Source organism: Aspergillus pseudoviridinutans (assembly GCF_018340605.1).
Source record: "Aspergillus pseudoviridinutans IFM 55266 DNA, scaffold_3, whole genome shotgun sequence".
NCBI lineage: Eukaryota > Fungi > Ascomycota > Eurotiomycetes > Eurotiales > Aspergillaceae > Aspergillus > Aspergillus pseudoviridinutans.
Genome location: NW_025091283.1, coordinates 2330665 through 2357403, shown reverse-complemented (window position 1 = coordinate 2357403; position 26739 = coordinate 2330665). Strand labels below are relative to the sequence as shown.

Here is a 26739-nt window from a genome sequence, read left to right as displayed (position 1 = left end):
CTATCTTAGTGAACCTAGTGAGCAATCAACACGCCATGCCTACCCCCGAACCTAGCACCCCCCCTCAGCAGGCAGCTGAGCAGAGGGGTAATTCTATACGCCTTAGCCGTGATGATCGAATCTGTGTTCTTACCCTCCGAGATGCTGGCTTCACCTATTAACAGATTGCAGATCAGCTTCAAATTACGCACCGCCAGGTTCAGTATACCTGTCAAAACCAGCAGATGACACCTAGGAAGGCTCCTGGGCAGCCGCCAAAGCTCTCTGAGGAAGATATTAATGATATTATAGCATTTATCTCTTCCTCTAAGCGGAATCGCCGCTTACCTTTCCATAAACTCTGTCAAGAACTTGATCTACCTGTCGGACCAACCGCCCTTGCTCGTGCGTTAAAGAAACGAGGTTATACTCGCTGTATTGCTCTTCGAAAACCTCCTTTATCTGACCAGAATAAGCGTGTACGTCTTGCCTGGGCGTTAGAGCATGTGAACTGGACAACAGAGCAATGGAACCAGATTCTTTGGTCTGACGAGACATGGGTTACATCAGGCTTCCATAAACGAATCTACGTGACTAGGAAGGCTGGTGAAGAGCTAGAGGAGACATGTCTTCGCACCTCTCCTCCTAAAAGACGYGGATGGATGTTTTGGGGCTCATTTCATGGTTCTACTAAAGGACCATGTCTATTCTGGGAGAARGAATGGGGTACAATTAATGCAGAACGATATACTGAGAGGGTGGTTCCTATAATTAATGGATATCTTCGCCTGCTTAGACGRCAAGATAMCTGGCTCCAGCTAATGCAAGAYGGTGCACCTGGCCATTCTGGTTCACTTAATGAGCTTCATGAGCGTGGAATCTATCCAGTTAGATGGCCAGCTTTCTCCCCTGATCTGAATCCAATTGAGGTGGTATGGAATTGGATGAAGGACTGGATCCAAGCRAAATATCCAGATGAGRACCACCAACCAACATATGATGCTCTACGACAGATAGTTCGAGCTGCCTGGGATGCCATCCCTGAGGATTTYCTTAGGGATCTAATCGAATCTATGCCAGCTAGATGTCAGGCAGTAATCAACGCAGAAGGAGGTCATACGAAATATTAGATAATTACTAGGATAGCGGCAGAATCAATATGATTCGTTCATTGCAAAGACCCACCGTACTAACAAAACCACCGGGGTCAACCACAGTATGCTTTTACAGCTACTGCGTACCTAAGTGCATTCCTTTACCCTGCTCAGCTGGCCTATGACTACAGAGGTGAATGGCGAATAGTTGACTAGGGCTTGTCTACTCGCAGTGCTTTATACGAGGAAAGTGGGCAGTGGCTACACGAGAACTGGACAGCATTTCATCAAAGATGCCTATACGAACAGGACCAGTCACAGCAAGCTCTTCCATTCCAGGCCAAGTTCATCTTGCAGAATGAGTCGTTCCTCTTGTCAGAACGTGGATATAACTACATCTATTCAGCTAGGCCAAGAAAAATGACTTGACCGCTGGCGCCTGCAAATACACGCGTATTCAGCCCCAGGCAGCCCTCAGGTCCCCGTATCCAGGCGGCAAGTAAAGCAGCTTCTGGTCCCCTCTCCTGGCCCACAACAGGTCCCTATACAAGTCCGCGTCGGGGATGGAGCCACAACGCCAGCTGTCAGCGAATACAACCCCTGCATTGTCTTCAAGGACCGCACATCGTCCGACAACGATAGACCCATACCGTGGACCTCGCTTTTGATGGTTTGCTGGCAGTCCGGCCCTCTGATCGCAACCCGACTTTTCCACGTAGACCAACTGATATGACTTATAGGATACTAATATAGAGGTAGTGGTCTCGCAAGTCTGGACGCATTTCGTTCCTTCGCAAATCACTGTGGCCCTCGAGCGTCTGCTGGCATTGGCCGTGGTGGCATCCCAGATCTTGATAGTGATGTGAGGCGGAGGCGACCAGCCTGGAATCATGCGAAAAAAACACAGAGTTGACCCAGAAACTATGGCCCGTCAGCGTCTGCAGGCATTGGCCACTGGTGGCATCCCAGATCTTGACGGTCTCATCATCTGAGGCGGAGGCGACCAGCCTCGAATCATGCGAGAAGACCACAGACCAGACTGGGCCACTGTGGCTTTCGAGCGTCTGCAGGCCAGCACTCCGGTTATCTTCCATGGCAGGTCTGATTAGAAACAATTGGGGCCGTTCATGTTCAAATAATCGCCTTATTAAACTGCAAGCCGGACTGAACAAGAGCGTGGACCAATACGCCTGCAAGGGACAGTTCTCTATTGCCGTCTTGAAGTAGCGAATGATCCGGTGGGCATCCTGGACGAGAGCGACTAAATTGGAGTCCCTTCGCCCTTCCTTTATAATGTTAACATCGGCGAAATGTAAAATCATCAGTGGTTAAGTCTTACCAGAACTAAATCCTCCAGTCTTGACATTGAACGAACTCCTGTGACATGCAATTTAGAAGGCTAAGAGCCTCAAGCCAGTAAAGATACTTTTCCCGTAAGAAATCATAGATCTTGTCATAATTTTCGGCTTGCTCCCGTGCTGCAATATGACCTGCATCACGCAAATGGTCGACCCAGTAGATGCATGAGTACCGGACAGGACCCAGTGGATCTTGTTCGGGGCGCTTCACCTTGTCGATAGGAAATTCCGGACTGTGTATAGAATAAATATCACGGCGCAGAGCCACCCTCATATTATATAAAGACCTTAAAATAGTATGGTGAGCTGATTGTATTCCCGAAGGAAAGACCTCGTTAGATGCCTTTTCAGTGAGAAAGTCTTTTGCGGACTGGTGTACGAAGTACACAGTCCTTCCACGAATCGTCAAGAAGGAGCCACAAAGGCTTATAGCTTCTGTTAATGACTCGTCATCGTTGGAACAGTCCGCCAGAATCTCACTGAAAGATGCCAGTTCCTGGAGTGTGAGAGGCCGGTAAGCAGCTGCCATGAATCCAAGTAGCTCTCTACATAACTTGTCCTCTTCTGATTCGCGGATTTCCTGCATCATACGTTGGTACAGAGAATCGAGCCCAGGAGGGAATGTTTTCATCTTAGCAAGAGGGTTCCATTGTACGCTCTCCAAATATTGGCAGACTGATGCCACCCACAGGAATGTCCCATTTGCGTTTGTAGATAAGTGTTGCTGAACAGCATTTTGGGTCTGAGAGTTATATCTCTTCAGCTTTGCCAATTCACGGACTTTATAATTTATATATAGCCCGACAGCAGAAGACACTGATTCAGCATTCAACTCAAGGGATAATTGCTCCGCGGTGTCCAGCCGTTCCTTGATGCTAGGCCGGTTGCGACTGGAAACGAGCCATTTGACATGGGAGTATGACGACCAGTTCTGATTGATTATCTTGAGAAGTTCTGGAAGACCGGCCTGACACTGATCAAGACCATCAATCATAAGGAAGGTGCTCGGCATAGCATGATCTTCCAGGATATCTGTTAAGATCTGAGACATAGTATACCAAGAATTCAGGTCTTCATACAGATCATGCCGCTTTCGTATATGCAAGATAAGTGATGGCTGCTGATCGACAAGCTGACGAATAAGACAGCGAAGAACAGCCGTGGCACTGTTAGTACGCGAATCGGCGGCTTGACAAAAGAAGAACGACAAAAGCTGTGAACCACTGATCGACTTCTTCAGCTCATCAACAATTCCACAGACTAGCATTGTCTTGCCCTTGCCAGGGTCACCTCGGATCCAAAGAAGTCGGGTTTTCGGGTCATCTCTCCATCGTCTGAAGTCCGGATTTTCGAGGACCCAGCGATATACATCTTCTAAGAGACCTCCTTTCGTTTGCTGGATTCGCGTCTTCTCAATTTCAGGGTCAGTTGGCCATACGCTCTTGAGACACTGGCGGTCAGTCTCATTCATAATATACAAAGTCCTTGGAAATTCAGTTCTGCTCGATAAACGACATTAAGGCTGGACAGAATACCTTGAATCTGACTCCCACCGAACCAACTCTCCAAGGAGCCTTTTGAACCCGTTATCATTCGCAGAACTGAACCTGACCATGTCGCGATGATTGGCATGAATACTGATCAGATTGTAACCCTCAAGCGTGGCCGACTCTTTAGAGACAACTTTTCCCACCACAGGCAGAGGTAGTTCTTCAAAAAAGCAAATGACCTCTAGGCGCCTGCCGCTCTCTCGCAATTCTCGAATCATGGACCAGAAGTCAACTTGGATAGCTTCAAGAAGCTGATTGTCCGTCCGCAAGAGGTCTAGTAATGACTTGTTGGTGGACTTCACCAGGCCCAGAGCACTAGCCGAAATTTTGGCCCAGTCCGCCATCCATGATCCCTTGTGTGGTGTGCCCATGAAGATGACACCTTTAGTGCAATTAAATACGCCCCGAAGGTGGGCATCAGGGTTATGTCGTGAGCGCAGGATAGCTTCCTTGCAAACCAGACCGCCTAGATCGTGAGCGACAAAGATGATAGGGCGAGACGCTGCATTGTGAAGATCACGATCCGTTGTCAAATCGTTTAGAAAATTTGTAGCATGGTCGATTAAGCGGTTCGATCCCACAACTGACTTTCGCACCACGTAGGCGTCATAACCATAAGCGAGTATGCGAGCCGTGCTGAGCTTCAGCGGAAGAAGCGTTTTGGGCCAGGGATCAGACTGCCCCGGGGCAGTCCAGGTTGTAATTCGGTCACCAGTCAAGCCATGGACGAAACATATGTCAACCGTCGCATTAGGACAGTCATGCAGAATTTCAACGCCGTCAGGGAAATCAAGCGAGATAGAGTCTTCAGCGGACGACAGCGATGATTTCGGCTGATTGACAGTTTCGCTGGAAGAGACATGACTTTTTCTCCGTCGTCCTCTGAAGGCCTCTCTCAACTTTCCCATAGTTGATTTCTTTGCACGGTAGTAAGTGTAGCAGCAGTTTCTCCTGACAAGCGCTTTAAGTGTGCAGAACGTAAATAAGAGAAAGTCATGTCGAAGCAAAGCGCCGCCCCTGAGCGGGGTTCAGCTGAATTGGTCGCATCAGTGCATAACAGCGCCCAGCCCAATTATGTCACTGTATCAAGGCGCCAGGATTGCTACCTAGCTTCCTTAATTGAGGAGTTAGGCGCTTATAAGGGCCTACACACGATATCAATGGGTTCGGGGATGTTATTGGCCGACCTCGCAATCCCGACAGTCCACGGAACATGATCAAATGGCTTCTTACAAGACCGTCACACCTATTGCATCAAGCAAAATGGCGCCGGATCTGAAATCTTCTCAACTTGGAATGATCCATCATATGATTCAAAGTTAACCATTGACTACCTCCCAGATGGCTCAAGCTGCTGGCTGCAGCAAGCAGTCTATCATACGCGTTAACTCCAACCTGCAGGTATTTGGGAACGTTCGAGCCTCCCGAAAACAGCACTGGACGCCTTCGAACCATCGCTGCGCCCATGTTGGATGCGCTCTGTGAACATTTGATGGAGAACCCCACTCTCCATCCAGATGGAATGGCTGTTGTCTTCTGGGGAGTTTGGAAAACACGCCTCTGCGTCGAAAGATAAGACAGTCAAGATCTGGGATGCCACCGGCGGCCATTGCCTGCAAACGTTTAACGCTGGAAGGGTGACAGGGACAGGTCTATCATTCGATATAACCGACTCATATCTTGAACTTGACAGCGGCAAGATTTATGTATCTCCAATTTTGGATGCCATACCAACTAAGCCCAGTCCTGAAGCACCGAAATATCTTATAGATGCGGCATTAGTGCTGATAGAACGTGGATGACCTGGCATACAGAAAATCTGTTATGGCTACCCCCAGAATACCGGCCGGGTGCCTTCCATGTTACGCTATTAGCTATTTGTGTCGGCTGTGCATCGGATGAGTGCTAATATTTAGTACTGAGCTCAAGGACTCGCACTCCCTTACCAACACCTAGACCCCTTTTTATAGGATTTCCCTTTCTTTTCGACTGTAAGTTGCAGCTTCTCCTCATTAAGAGCTTGTGGTGGATGCAGGTGTTTACTGGCTCCCGTCAACACTGGATGGTGATTTCCACCACCGCTCCCAGTGTCTTCTTGTTTTGAGCCTGTTGTGAATATCGACCTCCGGCCGACTGGATAGAAGACACTTGACACGTTTTTGTAATCTTGAAGGCCCCCGAAATGAGCAATCTCAGATCCTGGATGCCGGAATCTCTCTGGTCGCATTTGTCAAGAGCATCGAGAACCAGATATACTGGATAAGGTTCTTTATCCGGCAGCATGTCTTTAAACAATTTGATGAGAGGGTAGAAGATATTGGGGTTATTGAAAGAGCCGGCCCTGGCGTTTCTGAGGGTTTGTCGTACATAGGAGAGCTTCATCTTCAACTTCTATGACGAATAATCTCCCAGCAGGCCAAATAAGGCGACTCTCAGGATGAGTGATCAAATGAACCCTCAAGATCACAATGCATTCTTGGGTTTGGCGAATATAGCCTCGACAGGTGTTTGATCCTTACTGCTGTCTGCAAGCGATATCCTGATTGTTTATATTGTCTTGCTGCTTCATGATGATCATATATGCAATGCCACCGTTCTGATTGACTTGCCTTCACCTTTACTGCAATCTAATGACGCTAATAACTAAGTTCATTTTCCTTCTTGCTAGGTATATTTAGATAGTATCACGTACCCTAGATGACCTATCAAAGGAAAAGCCGAGCGCATGAGGTCCACTGCAGCGCTAAGCCTTTATCCCATACAGATCTGCAAAGAGTGCTCCATGCGCCAACTGCCAAGGAGTGCGGGCATTGGTAGAATTGGCGCAGACCCTGTAGTCTAGTGGAGTTTTTCGAGCTTACTGTGGAGCTCAATCAGATGAGTACTAATCATATTGGATGGCTATATGAAAAAGAGGAGCAGAAGGAGCTTAGATATCTACATGATGGGTCCTACAACCTGGTGCTATACTTAATCAGGCAGGGAGCACCCTAAGAGAGGCCCCAGCTCTCGACAGATGAACGGGCATTGCTGGGTTAAATATCTGACCATCTCTCTCCCAATTCCTGGAATATTATGGCCATTATTATCAACACCGAATCCTCCTGCCCGCACATCCCCGGCTTGTTGATCGCTGGCTGATATCGACAAAAGGGGTTCAGATGGTCAGTCTTCTCCGGCTTACAGCACAAGCCTGTGACTGACTTCTACGATCTAGGAGCGTCACTATCTCGAGGAAGAACCCAATAGCGCCCCACAGTGTGTGGTCCATTCACCGCAACCTTCACCTTTCCCGCCAGGGCACAACGATAAATATTTTGTTGATAAAGATGGCCAGACGCAATGGACCACAGAAACAGGCCCACCATTCATAGCCGATGATGCAGCTGAGCCAAAAAAGAAAGCGCGATGGAGGTGGATTCTCGTCGGTTTGGGGATATTTGTGATCGTCGTGATCGCGGCTGTTGTAGGGGGCGTTTTGGGCAGCCGTGCTGCTCATAAGAATGATAATGCACAAAGGTAGCGTTCTCCTAACTCAAGAATGTTGGCTGGACTGACGGGCTGAGTTGGAATGACAGCGACTCGGTTTTATCATCAACACCCTCAACATCATCATTAAGTGCTACTAATACTACAACTCCCTCCACCACCACCACGAACAACCCGACATCTACTACGACGAATCCTCCCTCTTCCACCACCTCGAGTAACAGCAATAACCAGTCAGCAAATAACGGAACCGCCCGCTTAGCCGTATTTGACATGTACGAAACCGACAGCTGCGGCGGCGCCGACGATTCCTTTGCCATTACTAGCACGGGCTCCCAACGATGCGTCCCCGTTCCCTCCAACAAGAGGGCCATTCGAGTGACTGACAACAGGTATGTGATTGCAGAATGAACATTATGCATCCCTATGCTAATAAGTTTACAGTAGCTGTATCATCACAACATGGAGCGGCGGCGACTGCAAGGGGTTGAATTTCAGAGTGCCCGATACCGATTGTCACAGTGTATTGTATGCCGCTGTGTCTGTATATTGCTAGATATCCCAATTGCTTCAGCCATGTAGTCCCTGAGCCTGAGTCTCACGCGTCTGTTGGCTCATACTGGAATGCTTGGATACATATTATTCTTTTGCACATATTCAAGCCGTCTCCATCATCCTACCTCCATAGCCGCAAACCAGCATCTGCAGTCAGCTACATTTATGCTCTAGCTGTGCTGCCCTAGAGTTCATCAAAAGGGCCACAATCAGCCCATACAGGCCTTCCTAGTGCATCAGTCTTATGACACAGGAATCAGAAACAAGAGTCTTACCCAAGACCTCAGCAAAGATCAGAATAAGGATCATGCCCACATAAAGCCGAGGCTGCTGCGCCGTTCCTCTCACGCCCGCATCGCCCACGATTCCAATCGCAAACCTGACCAGGTTAGTTGAGCCTCAATAGTCATCTGCAAACATACCCAGCAGCTAGCCCACACAGTCCAACCGAGAGGCCTGCACCCAGCTGAATAAGACTGGTGTAGAGAGCCGCCTTTTGGGAGAGGGTGTTTGCAATCAGAACAGAGACAACTAGGCCGTATATAGCGAGGATACCGGCCATGACGATGGGTACAATGTCTAGATGATATCAGCATTGTTGCTCTAGGAAGCATTTCTATGTGCGTACTCCTAACTATCAGATCTGGTCTCAGGACTCCCGAGGAGCAAACGCCAACGCCGGCCTTTGCGGTCCCGTAGGCTGCACCGCAGGCCGTGAAGACAATGGCGCTTGTGCATCCTAGGGCACTGAAGAAGGGCTGCTCATGCTGTTAGAGATATCTCTTTACCCAAGAACTACAGTACATGACTCACGGAATAGACGGGGCTTTTTGTTGTTAGTTACATGATCAGGCCTTATCCTGAACACAGGGGAACCTTACCAGAATTCAGATGACATCTTCCCTTTCAGTTTTGATCTAGTTATCCAGTTTTCAGGTTGTAGATAGGTGGATGGAGTGAATATGGTCTATGGACTTTAGGCAGCTATATATACATCCCCGCACTAAGCCAAGGATTGGCTTGGATAGCTTCAGGGTTATACTGACCAGCCCTGATAGCTAACTACTCTGTACGGAGACAGGGATACTGGCTCTTACTAGTGCATATAATGCATCATGTACGGAGCATGCATTGTATGTGTCCTAGATTGTGCTCTCGGCGCGTCGGCGAGTAGATAGATAAATCTAGCACCGGTTCTATATCATCGCAGAGACACTATCATTATTAAACTATTATGAAAAAACAGGCTGGATCTTCCCACAATTCCTCAAAGCCAACCGCTCAGCCATCAGCACCTCGTACACATGTCTGACCCATCCGCAGCAGATCTTCCTTGTATCCTTGGGATCGACAATCTCCTGCACCCCAAACGCATTGGCCGTCCGCACGGGATTCATCAGCCGCAGATATTCCTCCTCCAACTCCTTATACCGTGCAGCCTTTCCCTCTTTGCCGCCCCGTTGCTCCGCCTCTCGCAGTTCCTGGCGATGGCCCACCTCGATTCCCCCGTCCAGCGGCAGAGATCCCCACTGCCCAGATGGCCAGGCAACCTGCACCACGGGGTCCCTTGCACCGAGCATGATCCCGCCAGCGACGCCATATGCACGCCTTGTAATCACGTTGAAGATAGGAGTCGTCGTAGCAAAGTAGGTTTTGGCCAGCTCGACGCCCCAGCGCATCGTGGCGTTGCGTTCGGCGACGGTCCCAATCGCATATCCAGCTACACATTGCACTTAGCATCTTTTCTTTACAGTTGCGAGGGAAAGACAAAGACTTACGGACGTCGACGAACTGCACAACAGGCAGATTCATTACATCGCACAGCTTCAGCAGCCGCGCCAGCTTCTGGCTCCCGGCCGCATCCAGCGCACCTCCGTTTACCTCGCAGTTATTCGCGATAATCCCCACCGGCCGTCCACCCAGTCTCGCCAGCCCTCCAATCGCCGTGCAACCCCATAAACCCCCAATCTCAAACCACGAGCCCGCATCCACTACACTCCGGATGATAGTGTAGGGGTTGTACATCCTTGCCGCACGACGCGGGATCACACTCCGTAAGCCGACGTCCTCTCTATCCTCTGGATCCTCGCACTTCACGACCGGAGGCGCCTCGCCGCCATGGTTAGGCAGGAACCCGAGCACCGTCCGCAACTGCTCGAAGCACTCGGCCTCATTAGCGGCAAGGTTATCAATCGTCCCGTTGGTGCAATGCACCATGGGCCCGCCTAGGTCCTGAAAGTCCAGGCCTTCTTCGAAGGTGGCGTTGGCGACCACCTCCGGGCCGGCATTGAACAGCGCGCCGATATCCGCCGCCATGACGGAGAAATGGCACGAGACGACGCGTGCTGCGCCGAGACCGATCTATCACCATTAGTCCAAGCCTGGAGCAAAGAAGGAGGGAGGAGATACAGCGGGTCCAACGACAGCCCCCAGATTCGGAATGCCCTTGTTCAGCTGCTCGACGACCTGCGCGTACATGCGCACGTAGGGGAGGTAGCTCCATCCTTCCTTGCGGATGGTGGTTACGCTGCCGCCGCCGGAGCTGCCGTCGACGAGCTTGATGACGGGCAGTTTGAGCGCGATGGCTAGCTTCTCGGCGTAGATTGTCTTGTCTGCCGTTGAGCCGTCCGCGTGGCCGCCGCGGATGCTAAAGTCGTCAGCTGTGAGGAGGACGCGCCGGCCCTTGAGCTTCCCAAAGCCCTGGACATTGTTGCTCGGCGTGAACGATTCGGGGATCTCGGTGGTGGGACCGGTGGGTTTCCAAATGACGGTGCCGGAGACGGAGCCGATTTCTTCGAATGAGTTGGGGTCGAGGAGTTGAGTGGTGCGCTCGCGGACCCAGAGCTTGCCGGCTTGTTTTTGGCGTGCGTAGCCGCGGTGAGAGGGGTTGGGGGTTGCGGCGATTTTTTTGAGGGTGGTGATGGTGGAGAGAACGTCGGAGTAGTCTGCTGGCAGCTTGGCTGCTGATAGGTGGGAGGAGAGCTGATTGAGGCGTTTGGACGCCGTGTCGTCTTTCATTTTGTAGATTCCTTCAATGCTTGAAGATATTGATAATATTGCAAGATGCTAGAATGTATATAGGAATGCGGGGAACCGAGAGCCGAGGTTCCCCTCATCCCCGCATCATGTCTCCGTATCTATATCTAGACTTGGCTCTACACGACACTACCAATCGATGCATCTCAATCCATAATGAAAAAGCTTCTGGTAGCCAACAGAGGCGAAATTGCAGTGCGCATCTTGCAAGCTGCCCGCGAGCTTTCACCCCCGATCCACACAGTGGCCCTGTCGACCGCAAACGACACATCGCACTGTCTCCTCAGCCACCCAGATGAGACCATCTCGCTCCCCTCTGCGGCCTCCTACCTCGACATATCCCTGCTCGCGCAAATCTGCCAGGAACATGGCATTGACACCGTTCACCCAGGCTACGGCTTCCTCAGTGAATCCGCCGAGTTCGCCCGCCGCATGCACCAAATCGGGGTGACTGTCATCGGGCCGGGGGCAGAAATCCTCGAGCGAACAGGCGATAAACTGCAAGCCAAAGCGCTCGCTGCGTCGTGCGGGGTACCAGTCCTCCCGTCTCACTCCGCGCAATCTCTCGACGAGATCCGCGCGTTCGTCGAGAAAGTCGGGTACCCAGTCATGATCAAAGCAGTCGACGGGGGCGGCGGACGGGGCATCCGGCTGATCCACCAGCACCAAGCATCCGAGCTGGCAAATCTGGCAGCCAGAGCGCGGAGCGAATCCCCCTCGCAGACCGTCTTCGTCGAAAAGGCCGCCGTGGACGGCTTCCACCACGTCGAGGTGCAGGTCCTCGGCGACGGGACAGGGACCGTCCACCACCTGCACGAACGAGATTGCAGCGTGCAGCGGCGGTTCCAAAAAATTGTCGAGTGTGCCCCGTCTCTTCTGGACCGGTCTATCATAGAGAAAGTAATCGATGCGGTGCTGCGCATCGCCCGCTCCATCCGGTACCGATCGCTCGGCACGTTCGAGTTCCTTGTAAGCGAGAGCACACCCGAATTCTACTTCCTGGAGATCAACCCCCGGCTGCAGGTAGAGCATACCATCACCGAGGCCGTAACGGGGGTGGATCTCGTGCAGGCGCAGCTGCGGTTAGCGCGGGGCGAATCTCTCCAGGAAATCCTGACGGAGTCTATTTCGACACCCTCAGCACGATCCATCCAGCTCCGTCTCTGCGCCGAAGATCCTAGCGCCAACTTCGCGCTGAGCATCGGCAAAATCACTGACTTCTTCGTGCCACCCGGCCACGGTGTCCGCGTCGACACACACCTCGCCCCCCCGGTAACCGTCGCCTCGGACTTTGACAACCTCCTCGCGAAAATCATCGTCACAGCTTCGAGCTGGGAGTCTGCCGTGCGGAAGGCGCGGCGCGTGCTGAACGATACCCGTATCGAAGGCGTCAGGACGAACCTGCCCCTCCTCCGGGGGATTGTCTCAAGCGAGGACTTTCTAACGGGGAGGATCGACACGCAGTGGCTGGAGAGGAACCTCCCGTCTGTTTTGGCAACAGGCGAACGCATCTCTGCTTCTCTTCCCTCGTCGCACCAACCATCCAAACCGGCGTTCCAGCTGCCGACATCATCCCTCCTTTTCCGCCGTGGCGACGCATGGAGCATCTCCCTCTCCGCGTTATCCTCAACCTCAGCCCCGACCTCAAAAGACCAGCCTGAAATCAGACATCACCTGCGTCTTTCCCGCATCCTCCGCAATGACTTCCCCTCGTCCCTAACCGCCGAAATAGAGTACACCACGCCCGCGGCCTCTATCCCATATAAACTACACCTCGCAGCCACAGGCGCAAACACCGCAGCCAGCTCCTTGGTCTCGGGCCATCGCCGCGGCGACCCGTCCAACCCGCGGCATATCGTGCTGCCGCTATCGGGGAAGTTGATTGAGGTGCTGGTTCGGCCTGGTGAGGTTATTGCCAAGGACCAGGTTGTTGCGTTTGTCAAGCAGATGAAGATGGAGCTGGAGGTGCGGAGTCCGCATGCGGGACGCGTAAAGTGGGTTTATGAGGTTGGGGAGGGGGAGGAGGATGTAGTCGAGGGGATGTTGCTTGTTGAGCTTGAGATTGACTCTGCCTCTGGGGGTGTGCCTAAGGGGAAGCTTTGATGGTCTACCTCCTGTGGCTGTTTTAACTGTGGCGTACTAATGTATGGTACTAGATTGGTACTAGACATTGGAAAGACGTGAAGAACGTGTATAGAATAATGTTATATACTATGATTCCATCGTACACATCATGCATAGGCATTGTCACATGGAAGATATACATGCCAACATGCAAGGCAGAACGCTATAGACAATACATCCGCAATCTCCGTGACATATGATTGATCATGATCAAGGATTGGCAGCGTCAACATTAGCGATGATGTGAGTACGGAGTTCAAGTCACACAAGTCATGTTGGCGATCATGCTCTCTATACTCTATCAACTATCTGTAACCATGTCCTGAATACTCCCGTCAGGTCCTCGAAGACTAGGGAGTTATAATTGGGCCAGATTGGAGCTCCTGGACTCCACAAAGACCACTAAGGCGGATAGCTCGACGGCAGATGATATTGAGGCTCATTTCCGCAAGTTTAATCCACTCGAATCGTGAGCTGTGCAAGTCGAACTGCTCACGGAGTCGCTAAAACGTTTGCGGAAGGGCTTCTAGCGTCAATACCGCCGATAATTTCCTAATTCGGTCTCTGCGGAAAATAGGCAAAACGGGTATCGTGGAGACATCATTCTTCTTTTCTTTCCGGAGCTGTAGTCACTTCATTTGTTTTACAAGTCCAACATTTCCATTGCAAGGCAGAATATATGGCGAGCAATGATTAGCAAAATATGTTGGTGCCCCTTTTCAGTGTTGGCGGCCAATTCCGGCACCGCTACAGGTAGACAGGTAGTAACCTTAACCCTGGTTTAGCGCCGGGCTGATGGTACCCTTCCGGCCAATTAATTAATCACCTAAGTTGGAGTGCATGGGCTTGCTTCACATACACGCAGGGTATCCTCGTAAGGAGGAAGACTGGTTTGGGGCCAAAGAAGGGGAGATAGGTTCAATCCTATCCATTATATTTGTCACGGCACATGCCAGAGTAGATCAGCTGGAAAGAACCTTAACCTAATCTGATCCTCCAAATCAGCGCTTTTAGTAATCGAACGTCCCTCCACTCAGGCATGCTTGCCCGTGCAATTGAATTCAAACCAATCATCGAGTTCCGTGGGACTCCAAACAGGGGCCAAGACGGCGATGGACTAGGGCATTTTGCGGCATAGTCAACAGCCGTCTGACTTGTCTGGCCGCATGAGGGACTACGGACGTTAACTCTTAAAGGTTAGTACCGTACTTAGACTGGCCAAGCTGCTTCCGCTTCCGCCGCTCAAATCCATTTGCTCCCAGAATTCTTCGACATTCAACTGGCAGAGTTTCAGGGTCTAGGACATGGCGTTGGCTGACTTGGACAAGCCCCGTATTTGATAAGGCGCTGACGGGCCACCTCAGTTGCGACCATTTTTTCCTGAATCTCTCTCTTTCTGTGCGATTGTTTTTTATCGCACTTCCCCCGTCAACATGGTGAAGTTGTCGCCGATGAGGGTGCGATCGGCCGCTCTTATATTTTTAGGGGTCTCGTTTACTGTGGGGTTTTGGTTGTTTGGCAGTCGGAGCAACGAACTGGTGGGATTTAATATACCGTACAACCACGCAGATTCACCATCACCGTCAGGAGACCATCCTATCGATCAACTCATCGTAAGCGCCGATGCAGAATGGCGATCACTGCTTGGAAAGGAGGCAAAAACTTTGGATGCCGCAACGGAGGAATATCGTCGCCGTCGGGGCCGACATCCACCGCCAGGCTTCAAAGAGTGGTTCGAGTTCGCTCAATCCAAGGACTCGCTCATTATTGAGGACTTTTTTGACCGAATCTATGACGACCTAAATCCATTTTGGGGCCTCCAACCGAAGGAGATCCGACGACAGGCGCAAAGCCTGAAACCCCGCATCGCTGTTCGCAACCATAAAGCGAAGGCTGTCACGGACCACGAAGCACTCTGGTTAGACTCATGGCTCAGTCTTGTGCGCAGCATCGACCACTACCTTCCTGACCTCGACATGCCGTTTAACCCCATGGATGAATCTCGAATCGTTGTGCCTTCGGAGACCATTGCCGAATACATGGTCAAGGAACGTGTAAGCCGACAGGGGATGCGAGATAAAAATCCTGCGGAGTTTATCACAGAATACACAGCTGCCAAGGATGAATCCGAGTCTGGGAACTTCGAACCTCGCTACCTGGGCCCCGGCGATGGTCAGTTCTGGGATATGGCTCGTGTCGGCTGCCCGCCAGACAGTCCGGCGCGCAAAAGTCTCGCCATCAACCCGGCGACAGTCCTGCATGCGGCAATGGAGAACTTTCTGCCACACTCGCAGAACGGCTATGTGCGCAACTGGACGCAGTCCAAGGATATTTGCTGGCGTCCCGAGATGCAGGCTCTCCATGGAACCTTTATCGAGCCCGTGTCCATCTCCACCACGCACGAACTATTTCCTCTTTTTGGAGGATCCAAGCTGTCGGTCAATAATGAGATCCTCATACCTCCCGCTATGTACTGGGCCAAGGACAAGCGATACTCTGGCGGCAACCAACATGGTGGTCCATGGGAATCCAAGAAAGACGCCTTGATCTGGCGCGGCATCGCATCGGGGGGYCGAAACCGAGTCAACAACTGGACGGGATTCCAGCGCCATCGCCTACTATCCATGTTGAACGGGACATCCATCGCCGCCGCCGAAAGGAACAACTCTCGCTTTGTGAATTTCATTCTCCCCAGCTATGACTACTACAATCTGGCCTCGGCTCATGCCGGCCACCTCCCCGAGTTCGTCGAGGAGCATGTCGATGCGGGCTTCATCCATCTCGTGTGCTTCCCCTGCGACGATCTGACGGATCCGCACTGCGCCTACACGGAGCCTTACTTTTCCCTCGTTTCCGCCATGCCCATGGGCAAGCAGTACGATTACAAATACCTGCCTGACGTGGATGGCAATTCCTTCAGCGGACGGTACCGCGGATTCTTACTGTCGACCTCTCTCCCCATCAAAGCTACCATCTACGACGAATGGCACGACTCGCGGCTCATCCCCTGGGCCCATTTCCTCCCTATGGACTCCACCTTTCTGGATATCTACGGCATAATGGAGTACTTTATTGGATACGACGGGCCTGGCCATGACCACGCCGCGCGGAAGATTGCCCTGAACGGCAAGAAGTGGGCGGAGAAGGTCCTTCGCCCGGAAGATATGCAGATCTACATGTATCGATTGTTGCTTGAGTACGCAAGAATCTGTGATGATAGACGTGAGGATTTGGGGTATACCGAGGATATTTTATGGGTCAATCGTGAGAAGACCACCTGAAGGTATACTTTGTTAATGTTAGGCTTATGACCATCTCTTGTATATAATGTATATAACGTTTCAACTATAAACCTTGTGTGAATTTCTGCCGGTGCGTCCATATGCGCAAAGCTTTCTATCAGTTCAACTTCGACTCTAGCCAATGACGTTGCTGATGTCCTGTATAGGCACAGCTTCTGGTCTCGCTTAGTAGGAGCACACTCTTTACTGCCATTGGAAGCCCTCAGGCGGAACAATGGCTGATCGGGTCTCACTATCGGATCGAACCATCGAGAACTAGGGCATGTCTCGACGAGGCTCCGAATACCTGAGGATACGGAGATAACAGTATCGGACACTGACACTTGACGTGAATTAAATTTACCCTAATTAACACCGAATTACTCCAGGGGGAACACCTCAAAGTACTTCATAGTAAGCCTAGTAATACATCAATTTCTTGTCTCGTTGCATTATCAGCGGCGGGTCAAGTCGCACATCCGGCTGACTTCTGGTATTCCTTTCCCTGTGCGGTTACTGGGAAGATGGTGAGGTATGTGGAGATGCCGGAGGATAAGTTCCGGCAGTTTTGTCCTCCTGGTGCTGCGGATGCTATTGTGAATATGTTTTGGTTTATTCAGAAGCTTGGGTATTATAGTGCGGAGACTGGAAAGGTGGTGGAGTGGTCGGTCCAGCGGGTCAAGGAGCAGCTGGTCTATATGGAGGACTTTGCCAAACTATTCAGTTTGTGTAGTGCCGTGGACGATGTATAATGATGTATATATGATGTACACTAGCGAGTAGCGAATGCTCATCCATTGCTGTCCTTCTTGAGAACATGAAGGTACCGGGGTCAAGTAGCAAGACACGTAGCTGCTAGTAGGACAGATGTAGGTAATCTACACATCGTACCATAGCAATGACGTAAAACCACCGTTGCGCAATTTCTTTTCAAGTAATTGACAGTTAGGTAGTTACCAATACCTGTTAAATATATTCCTCGTCTTAAAACACTTGGCCATTTGTTCATATACTTTGGCCTTTTCCAAATCGTCCTCCACCGTCGACGCATCCCATAACTGATTCTCCACCAGAAACTCCCATGCGATGCTTGGTGTCTGCCGAAATGCAAACACCAAATGATGCGCCATCTTGCAGCCAGCAGTGTCCGTTGCATCAGGGTCTGCGCCTTTGGAAAGCAGAAATCGCACCATCTCAAGTCCATTCCCTGCTGCCAGGTGCAGAGGAGTACTGCCATATACGCTTGTTCTTGCTTGGATATCAGCCCCCGCTTCTAGCAGAGCCTCCACCCTACTAGGAACACTTGAGCAAGCAGCACAGTGAATCGGGTAGACAAGTTCCAGCTCGTCTGGTCCCGGATCAAAGAACCACTCGTGCAGCCACTCGCCTGTCTGCCCACCGGATGAGAAGCAGCGCGAATCAGCAGCCGCGTTGACATCGGCACCGTAATGGATCAGGTAGCGAACCAGTGTGCAACCCACTTGCTCTGGATCTGAAAGTGTGGCATAATGTAGAGCCGTGTGGTTTCCAGGATTTGATCCGATGGTTGGGTCAGCGCCTTGTTCAAGCAGGAATTTGGTCATAGTTATCTGACAGGCAAAAACAGCAGAGTGCAATGGGCTCCAGCCATGGCTACCAGTCTCGTTCACAGTCAAGCGGCTATGATCTAGTATCCACTGCACAGTATCTAAACGACCAGCTTCTGCCGCGCGGTGCAGAATAGATCCATTTGTCTTGCTCCGGGCATGGATATCCACGCCAGCTTCTACCAGTATCTGTACCACAGCTAGCGAACTATGATATGCCGCTTCATGCAGCACAGTCTCCCCATAGATATTGCGGAGCTGGACATCTGCCGACGCGGCAAGTAGCTCCCTGACCGCAGGGAGATTATTTGCTTGCACAGCGTACCATAGTGGGTTCTCTCGGGTTGAAGTAAGAGCATTGACGTCTGCCCCTGCGGCAATCAAGTATTTCAACAAGGCTGTTGCATCTTTTTGCCTCTGTTCCTGCTCGACCCATACACTCCTTTTCCCTGCTGCAAAATGCAACAGTGTCTCCGCATGAGTGGTCACATCAAGGATATTCGCCCCCTCGCGAACCAGGATCTGAACACACTCCAGGTTGTGACTCATTGCCGCCAAATGAATCGGTGCTTCCTGCCCGATATCCCTGCTAGAAAGGCCATACCCTCTCTGCTTGTAGTATTGGATAATCATTTCAAGGATCTGCGGATCGCCCTTCAGCGCTGCGAAATGGAGGGCATCCTTCCCCATCTCATTAGTCCGGTCATGGGCATCATGCTCGATAAGCAGTTTGATGATTTCGCGTCTGCCGTACAGGATGGCTTCGTGCAGTGGAAAACAGTCTAAACCGGATCCATCAGGGGAGACCCCAGTATCTAGAAGATGGGTGACATTTGCAATGTCGTTGCGTTGGATTGCTTCGACTAGGGCACATTCTTCTTCTCGGCTTCTGGGTTCTCGTGAAAACATTAGAGCAAGACAAAGGAGCGTAAGTTGGAGAAAACAGAATGGATAACCATCAATTAATTATATAGATCTAATGCACTAGGCTGGAAAAGGTGTCCGCGATGTACACTTAGTCTAGCTTATATTCCATAGTCATGGTGCATAGATACCTCGGTAACTGATTGGCTCCCCAGTCTGCGCAGAATAAAAGTAGACCTTAGGCACAATAACAAATAGTTAGCCTTAGACATATTTAGATAGTCACATTAATAGTAGATCTTAGTTCCGATAGTCTATTTCTATTATTTCATCATAACATGTTGATTACTGATCTGTCGTCGATCCCGACTGCTCCAGGAATGTATCCACTGCGGAACTCTAAAAACTCCGCGTTCTTCTCGTCCGTTCATCTCCTGATTCTTCTCTTCTCTTGACTTTGCCATTGGATCACCATCAAGAGACAATGTCTTCAGAAACCCCCGGCAGAAAATCACTGCCGACATGGCTCCATTTCAATTCCCACGACCTCAAAACCCTGTTCCGCTGTTCAGCCGCAGCATGGGTCGCCACCATCCTGATCTTCATCCATCCCACTCTGCAAACCATCGGCACGGCCACGTTTTTCGGATGGTGAGTTAATCCTCTACAGACGAATTGATTTATCTGACGTGATAGTCTGGTTCTCTTCTTCAATCCGCCCTCTGGCATCCTCTTCATTTTTATCCTGGGGACGCTGACCCTGCTGCTTGGCATGGCTCTCGCTTGGGCGTGGGGCGTCATCACCATGAAAGCTGCGCTGGCTGCTCGTCCTCAGACGGAGACACTGGCCCGTCTGCAGGCGCTTGGACAGGAGGCAGCCAGACAGGCGAATGCCACCGGCCAGAGTGCGGCCAGCGTGCAGTCGCAGCTCGTGTACGAGGGGTTCATGCTTGATGCGCGGGTTTCCGTCATTTACTTTGTTATGATATGTGTCTTTTTTTACTTTTTGGTAAGTCCCCGCTCTTTCTGATTAATAACGTGACTGACATGAATAGGCCCGGCTGCGCGCCGCAAATCCCAAGTTCACGCTCGTCCAGATCTTCGGCACCATCATTGGCGATCTGTTTCTGACGATAGGCCCGCTCCTGCCTTCGTTTCGGGGGACACTGCCGAAGGTTCTGATTATCCCTGCGGCGATTGGCGCGGGACTGGGCCTTGTCGCCTCGTTGCTGCTCTTCCCGCAGTCGACGTCGCATGCGGTTTTGTCTGGTATGCAGGCATTTGTCGGGTTGGCGAAGCAGCCGCTCAGGTTGACGGCCGCTCCCACCGAGGATCTGGATTTGAAGACGTTAATGGCGCTCAGGGGCCAGCTCATTGCTGCATACAAGGCCATGGAGCCGGCGATCGGGTTCCTGCCCCTGGATTTCTCGCGCGGCCGGTGGAATGCAGCCGATGTGAAGAGCCTGAGGCAGCCTGTGCGGCAGATTCTTGTGAGCACGGTGTCGCTGCTGGATCACATTATCAACCAGCTAAGTGCCCAGGCTAGTGTGGACCGCGTCCGGGCGATATCCAAGGCGGGGACGCCGGTGAGTACCTCCCATGGACTCCCACAGGAGGGCAAAGGGGAAGTCGGACAGCGGCAGATGCTGGACAGCTTGGAGATGGTTGAAGCGATGACCAGCCCCGAGTCGGAGGCGCTGCGGTCCGGCACGCATGCCATTCTGCGGGAATCCAGCGGGGAGATTCTGCAGGTTTGCGAGGAGGTGGCCGGTATGGCGGGCGAGTGCATCCACGGGGTCAACTCGCGGCGCTGGCTTGGATCGCGGGCCCCGGATCGGTTGGACGAGTGTCAGAAACTCCTGGAGAAGCTGCGTGCGGCGCGGGACGCCGTTGCCGAACAGACCACCGAGAAGCTGATCGAGAAACACGGCGAGATTTTTGATGAGAATGGAAGCCTCAAGCGCCTCGACACCATTGGCGGCACATCCATCGGCAGTGTCATGGCTGGCTTGGCCTTTGAGGAGATGGTCATCTCCGTCGCGAACGCTCTGGACCAGTTCCTGTCGCAGATTGTGGCTCTCCTCGAGGCCCGGCCGAAGCCGCGTCTGTGGTTTCCCACCAGCATCGAATACGCCGTTGGATGGGTACTGCGCCGGGAAGCTCGCACTCCCGTCGCGGGACAGTCGTCCGACCCGGACCCGGACGAACCTGTAGACCAGACGGAAGAGACGCAGCAGCTCTTCCGCCGGATCAGCCGGGGATACCGCGTCAAGCAGCGGAGCGGCCTTGGCCGCGTTGTGCTGGGGACGTACCACTGGTTTATCAACGCCGAGGGTCTTTTCGCCTTGCGCATGGTCATCTTGACAATTGCCCTAGCGGTGCCTGCCGTCATCCCATCGAGTGCGGGATTCTATTACCGGGAAAAAGGCCTCTGGGCACTGATCATGGGGCAGACCACGCTGCTAGTGTACATGTCCGACTTTACCTTTTCGCTCATATGCCGGGCCGTTGGCACGGTTATCGGGGGCGTCGTAGGACTGGCCGCCTGGTATATCGGCTCCGGAAATGGACCGGGCAATCCGTACGGACTGGCTGCCATCTCGGCCCCGGTGATTGTAATCTTCATGTGGGGACGACTCTTTCTCAGCCCGGCAATGCTGCAAGCGACCGTCATGAGCGCCGCAACCTTTTTCCTCGTCATCGGATACAGCTTCGCCGATTCGTATGTCTCTCCCCTTTGCCATTATGGCCCCTGTCTATATGCATACTGACCAGACCACAGACTGATACCTCAATACGGCAATCCCGGCATCGGCTACAACGTCTTCTGGCGCCGTCTGGTCCTGGTCTTTGTCGGCTTCGCCGCCGCACTGGTCGTCCAGATCTTCCCCAGACCGCCCTCGGCAGCGCGACACATCTGCATCTCGCTGTCCAACACCCTCCGCCGGCTGACAGACCACTACGCCCTCCTGCTCTCGTGTTGGGCGCGCCCCAACAACGACCCGCGCATGGCGGAGCTGCTGGCTATCGAGGTCGCCGAGCGGCTCGCCGCGCTGAACGGCCCCGTCGCCCTCCTCGGGCTGGAATTCTCCAGCTCCCGCTTCGACAGCGCCAGTCTGCGGCAGGTCCAGTCGCTCTGCCAGACGCTCAACCAGAACCTGGGCCGGCTGCTGCTGCTCTCAGCGACGCTGCCGCTCGAGCTGCAGGAGCGGCTGTCGCGGATGACGGGGGTGCTGGAGCAGCGGTCTATTGCGGACGTCATGGCGGTGCTGGGGGTGGTGGCGCAGGCGATCAAGACGGGGGATCCGCTACCGGAGGTCCTGCCAACGCCGTTGACAAAACGCTGCTATGAGTATTGGAGGGGATCGCAGTTGACTGAGGTGATGCCTTTGCAGACAGAGCTCATCAGGGACAAGGCGTATCGCCGGTACTGTGTGGCGTTGATGGCGTATGTGAGGGTGTTGGCCGCGGTAGATGAGTTGGTGATGGTCGTCAAGGGAGTGTTGGGCGAGGCCCATATTGTCCAGCTGCCTCAGCCTTAGTCTAGCTGTATACTCTGTATATCTGTATATATCATGAATAAGCACATAAGTGTAACGTAATCGGTAAGCGAGCGGCCATTGTAACCGAGCGGCCACTTTCCCATTCAATTCCAACGCGTCCAATTCAAATCTATCCAAACAGCTACTATGCCACCAAAATTACGTCAAACCTCTGGAAATTTGGTGGAACAAGAGGGAAGGATTCTCCTTGCAATATCTGCCCTTAAGAATGATCAAATTCGCAATATTTCTGAAGCTGCATGTGTTTATAATGTCCCCCGCACAACTCTTCGACGACGCCTAGATGGCCATATCTTTCGACCTGAGGCACGCGCAAACGGGCATAAGATGACTCAGAATGAAGAGGGATCACTTATTAGATAGATTCTATCTATGGATCAACATGGAGCGGCTCCCTGACCATCCCATGTGTGAGAAATGGTGAATATCCTGCTTGCGCAGTGTGGTTCAACTCCTACTCAGACTGTTGGAGAGAAATGGGTATATAACTTTATTAATCGGCATAATGAGATTAAAACCCGATTCTCTAGGCGCTATAATCACCAGCGTGCTAAATGCGAAGATCTAAAGATTATCCTAGAATGGTTTAATCACGTCCAGATCATAATAATGCAATATGGGATTACACCTAAAGATATCTATAACTTTGATGAAACTGGCTTTGTAATGGGCTTAGTAGCTACTGCTAAGGTAGTAACAAGAGCTGAGATGCTTGGTTGGCCATTTCTTATCCAGCTAGGGAACTGTGAATGGGTTACATCTATAGAGTGTATTAACTCTACTGGATGGGTGCTTCCACCATGCATTATCTTCAAAGGCAAGGTCTATATTGAGGGCTGGTATCAAGATCCAGCCTTACCAGCAGACTGGCGGATTGAGGTCAGTGAGAATGGATGGACAACTGATCAGATTAGATTACGGTGGCTTCAAAAAGTCTTTATTCCTACTACTAGTCGGACGACTGGTAGATATCGACTCTTAATTCTCGATGGCCATGGAAGCCATTTAACACCTCAATTTGATCAGATCTGCAGTGAGAATAATATTATTCCACTCTGCATGCCTGTACATTCATCCCATCTTCTTCAGCCTCTAGATGTTGGCTGTTTCTCTCCTCTAAAGCGCGTGTATGGTCGCTTAATTGAGGAGAAGATGTGATCTGGTTTTAACCATATTGATAAGCTTGACTTCCTTGAGGCCTATCCACAGGCCCGTACAGCAATCTTTTCATCAGATAATATCAAAAGTGGCTTCTCAGCAACTGGATTAATACCACTGAATCTAGATTGAGTACTCAGTCAGCTTAATATCCAGCTTAAAACCCCTACACCACCAGGCAGCTGATTAATAGATTCTATCCTAAAAACGCCTTACAATCTCAAGCAGTTGAAGAAGCAGGAAAGTACACTTAAGAAGCTACTCAGGGAGCATATATATAGTCCTCCTACGCCTACTAAGGCTGCACTAGATCAGCTTATCAAGGGGTGTGAGATGGTAATGAATAACGCTATCCTTCTTGCAAAGGAAAATCATGATCTACGTGCCGCACATGAGAAGCAGGTTTAAAATTGAAAGTGATCTAGGAGGCAGATAGAAGCTACAGAGGGATTCTCTATCCAGGAAGGCCAGGAGTTCATTTAACAGAGGAATCAGGCCGACAAAGCTATCCAGGCAGTAGATGCAGAACAACGCCCTCAACAGGCACCCCCGCGCTGCAGTGACTGTCATATTATAGGCCATAAGCAATTGCAATGTCCGCAGCGCAAGAATAACTAGATTTAGTAATATAATCATGTTTTAGGGGTTCAAAATAGCTTCGAATTTGATTCCGGCCAATATTACATGGTAGGGTGGCCGCTCGGTTACAATGGCCGCTCGCTTACCGATTACGTTATATACTGCTAGTGCGCTTGGCGCTGAGACTTACTGCATCCGTAAGCTGGCCCTCATGTAGCACTGAAGCGGATGGAGATGTTTCCAATATGGACGCCAACTGGTCAACTGGTGTTGTAGCCTCAGGCATCATTTAGCTTCCCCTCATCTGGATTCCTTGAATTTCCTCCTCCTTTCGATGTCTTGGCTCTTGACCTCGGTCTGCAGCTCTGGTATGATCTGATCCATCGCTATCAACTCGTTCATTCAGCTCCTTATGTCTAACCGTCCGTGGCAATGCACATACTGCTGCACCAGTTTCAGCCGCGCAGAGCATCTCCGGAGGCACCTTCGGTCTCGTATGTCTACCTTTCCGACTCGAACCACGAACGTAACTAATAGCAGTAGATGAAAATCTCAGGCCATTTGCCTGTGCGCTCTGTCGGCGATCATTCACACGGAAGTATGTTCCTGATTATATGATTAACTTGCATCTCTAATTGGCCTTGACAGAGACCTACTTAAACGCCATGAAAGGACATGCAAAGTCAGAGAAGAACCGGAAGAGGTCGGGGAGGCTCCTGCAAACTTTCAGTCAGATCAGCTAGATCAACAGAGTGAACGCGAGAGAGCCGTTATCTCGTCATGTTCAACCCGAAACGGAGACCTCCCTGACCTTCCCAGCTCGGTTGACTTTGCCGCGCTGGACTTCTTATTTGCACCACCGCTAGCTTCGGACAGCATCACGGTGGCTGAAAGGCTGGAATATCTGGCCTACTTTACAAGCACCAATGGCATGGCTACGTTTCTGGATCGCGAGACGCTCAAGCAGCGACAGGAGCTCCTCAGGGGGGCTAAGCGACACCCGCACGAAAGAATATACGAAGTAGCGCATTGTGCAGACTTGCTGCCAGAAACAATCGACCCCTCACTCATCGACCTGTCCTCCAGTAACGGAGATATCCTCGTTCGCAAGGCCCACGAGATTACTGAAAATCTCCACCGAGTCATCACCACAAAGTCAGGCAGAACCATCATCAAACTGGATTGGTCTCCTGCCGTCCAAGAATCCTGCTCCGCATTTTTCTCAGCTAGCAACATCCGTCGCTTCCTGGAGTATTTCTGGTCACTGTGGTACCCCAGCTGTCCCATCGTGCACCGCCCGTCGTTCGATCCGGAGACGGCACGGACCGCTCTGCTGTGTGTTATGCTAATTATTGGAGCCTGTCTGTCGCCGCACGAGGAAGACAACGAAGCGGCCAAGATGTGGTTGGACAGCGTTGAAGAAATGACATTCGGCGATGAGTGTTCTACGGACAGAGAGACGTCAGATACATCGACGGGTCTACTACACAACACCGCCGAATTGATGAAGAAGCGCGTCGAATGTATCCAGGCGGCGTATCTGGTCTGCTCGCTGCAGAAGAGGGAGGGCTCTGTGGAGGCGCAGGGGCGGATAAGGAGGTATCGTCATGCGACGCTGGTTATGGTGTGTATTCCGTTTCTATCTGCGAACCTGGCTAATAGAACAGCTGGCGAGAGACATCGGGCTGGAATCGGCCACGCATCGCAACTTGCAACTGGAGAGCCCGTCCGAGTCGTGGTGGAGACAGTTTGTCATTGAGGAGGAATTGGTCCGGTACGTCTGCCTCAGTTTGGTCACACCCCACTAAGGCTAACTGGATAGGACTCTGACGTATGTATACCTGATTGATGCCGCCATGGCGATCTTCCACCACACTCCGCCTCGGATGGTGGTTTCGGAGCTCAAGATGGACATGGCTTGTCCTGAGGCTTGTTTTCAGGCAGACACGGCTACAGAGTGCTTTTACGCACTGAGAGAGTGGGAAGGGACCATCTTCTGGTCTGAGAGACTGTCCGTCGCTGGCTTCGTACGGAGGATATGCCAGGGAGAGCTGGATGACCTCTCTGTTCTCGAGTTTTCAAAGATGGGAACGCTGAATCTGTTTACGACTGTACAAGGTATGTTGAGCATTCTACGTTGGAACATTGCTAATGACATAGCTCTGCATTCCTTGACATTTTACCTGCAAAACTCCTTGGTCTTCGAGTCGACCCTCGCCCCGGTCCAAACAGGGTTGGAGAACTGGCGTCGAATATGGAATGCACGACAACCCGAGGACAAGGACATTCCCGACGAACCACAGTCAATCTGGAAGAAGATTGGCTTCGTGCGCTACGCACCTGAATTCTGGCACTTGGCTCGAATCATTGTTGCGCGAATCATCGCCAGTCCTAGTGATGAACAATGTCCTCTGCCTACAGAGCGGGGACTTGCTCGCTTCGATCATACGGATATGAGGGATATTAATGGACTGATCATGGAGTACCGGCAGCTGAACTTGGGAGTTACGCCGTGACCTTGGT

At 51.6% G+C, this 26739-nt stretch overlaps 11 protein-coding genes across 11 annotated transcripts; 5 read left to right on the top strand and 6 right to left on the bottom strand.

The window, feature by feature from the left end:
• Window positions 1-1530: 1530 nt before the first annotated feature.
• On the bottom strand, window positions 1531-2167 carry Asppvi_004547 (WD40 repeat domain-containing protein; the record flags this gene model as incomplete). Its single annotated transcript, XM_043300498.1, has 2 exons — window positions 1531-1955; window positions 1996-2167. 2 exons carry the CDS (start codon window positions 2165-2167, stop codon window positions 1531-1533), a joined length of 597 nt encoding a protein of 198 aa, XP_043156433.1.
• A 250-nt stretch (window positions 2168-2417) lies between these two features.
• Window positions 2418-3902, bottom strand: Asppvi_004546 (uncharacterized protein; the record flags this gene model as incomplete). The annotated part of the gene is made up of 1 exon (XM_043300497.1): window positions 2418-3902. The coding sequence occupies one exon, from the start codon at window positions 3900-3902 to the stop codon at window positions 2418-2420; it is 1485 nt and encodes a 494-aa protein (XP_043156432.1).
• Window positions 3903-3947: 45 nt separating this feature from the next.
• On the bottom strand, window positions 3948-4889 carry Asppvi_004545 (uncharacterized protein; the record flags this gene model as incomplete). Its single annotated transcript, XM_043300496.1, has 1 exon — window positions 3948-4889. One exon carries the CDS (start codon window positions 4887-4889, stop codon window positions 3948-3950), a length of 942 nt encoding a protein of 313 aa, XP_043156431.1.
• A 2253-nt stretch (window positions 4890-7142) lies between these two features.
• Asppvi_004544 (uncharacterized protein) lies at window positions 7143-8026 on the top strand (the record flags this gene model as incomplete). Its single annotated transcript, XM_043300495.1, has 4 exons — window positions 7143-7145; window positions 7199-7500; window positions 7560-7862; window positions 7915-8026. The coding sequence occupies 4 exons, from the start codon at window positions 7143-7145 to the stop codon at window positions 8024-8026; spliced, it is 720 nt and encodes a 239-aa protein (XP_043156430.1).
• A 183-nt stretch (window positions 8027-8209) lies between these two features.
• Asppvi_004543 (V-type proton ATPase 16 kDa proteolipid subunit) lies at window positions 8210-8587 on the bottom strand (the record flags this gene model as incomplete). The annotated part of the gene is made up of 3 exons (XM_043300494.1): window positions 8210-8253; window positions 8301-8404; window positions 8448-8587. The coding sequence occupies 3 exons, from the start codon at window positions 8585-8587 to the stop codon at window positions 8210-8212; spliced, it is 288 nt and encodes a 95-aa protein (XP_043156429.1).
• Window positions 8588-9257: 670 nt separating this feature from the next.
• Window positions 9258-11043, bottom strand: Asppvi_004542 (acyl-CoA carboxylase subunit beta; the record flags this gene model as incomplete). Its single annotated transcript, XM_043300493.1, has 3 exons — window positions 9258-9745; window positions 9804-10386; window positions 10435-11043. The coding sequence occupies 3 exons, from the start codon at window positions 11041-11043 to the stop codon at window positions 9258-9260; spliced, it is 1680 nt and encodes a 559-aa protein (XP_043156428.1).
• Window positions 11044-11217: 174 nt separating this feature from the next.
• Window positions 11218-13164, top strand: Asppvi_004541 (putative pyruvate carboxylase; the record flags this gene model as incomplete). Its single annotated transcript, XM_043300492.1, has 1 exon — window positions 11218-13164. One exon carries the CDS (start codon window positions 11218-11220, stop codon window positions 13162-13164), a length of 1947 nt encoding a protein of 648 aa, XP_043156427.1.
• A 1454-nt stretch (window positions 13165-14618) lies between these two features.
• Window positions 14619-16466, top strand: Asppvi_004540 (putative capsular associated protein; the record flags this gene model as incomplete). Its single annotated transcript, XM_043300491.1, has 1 exon — window positions 14619-16466. The coding sequence occupies one exon, from the start codon at window positions 14619-14621 to the stop codon at window positions 16464-16466; it is 1848 nt and encodes a 615-aa protein (XP_043156426.1).
• Window positions 16467-17419: 953 nt separating this feature from the next.
• On the bottom strand, window positions 17420-18961 carry Asppvi_004539 (ankyrin-2; the record flags this gene model as incomplete). The annotated part of the gene is made up of 1 exon (XM_043300490.1): window positions 17420-18961. The coding sequence occupies one exon, from the start codon at window positions 18959-18961 to the stop codon at window positions 17420-17422; it is 1542 nt and encodes a 513-aa protein (XP_043156425.1).
• A 439-nt stretch (window positions 18962-19400) lies between these two features.
• Window positions 19401-22458, top strand: Asppvi_004538 (uncharacterized protein; the record flags this gene model as incomplete). The annotated part of the gene is made up of 4 exons (XM_043300489.1): window positions 19401-19567; window positions 19613-19925; window positions 19972-21638; window positions 21699-22458. The coding sequence occupies 4 exons, from the start codon at window positions 19401-19403 to the stop codon at window positions 22456-22458; spliced, it is 2907 nt and encodes a 968-aa protein (XP_043156424.1).
• A 2190-nt stretch (window positions 22459-24648) lies between these two features.
• Asppvi_004537 (transcription factor domain-containing protein) lies at window positions 24649-26732 on the top strand (the record flags this gene model as incomplete). Its single annotated transcript, XM_043300488.1, has 5 exons — window positions 24649-24710; window positions 24865-25840; window positions 25884-25990; window positions 26039-26334; window positions 26377-26732. The coding sequence occupies 5 exons, from the start codon at window positions 24649-24651 to the stop codon at window positions 26730-26732; spliced, it is 1797 nt and encodes a 598-aa protein (XP_043156423.1).
• Window positions 26733-26739: the final 7 nt, after the last annotated feature.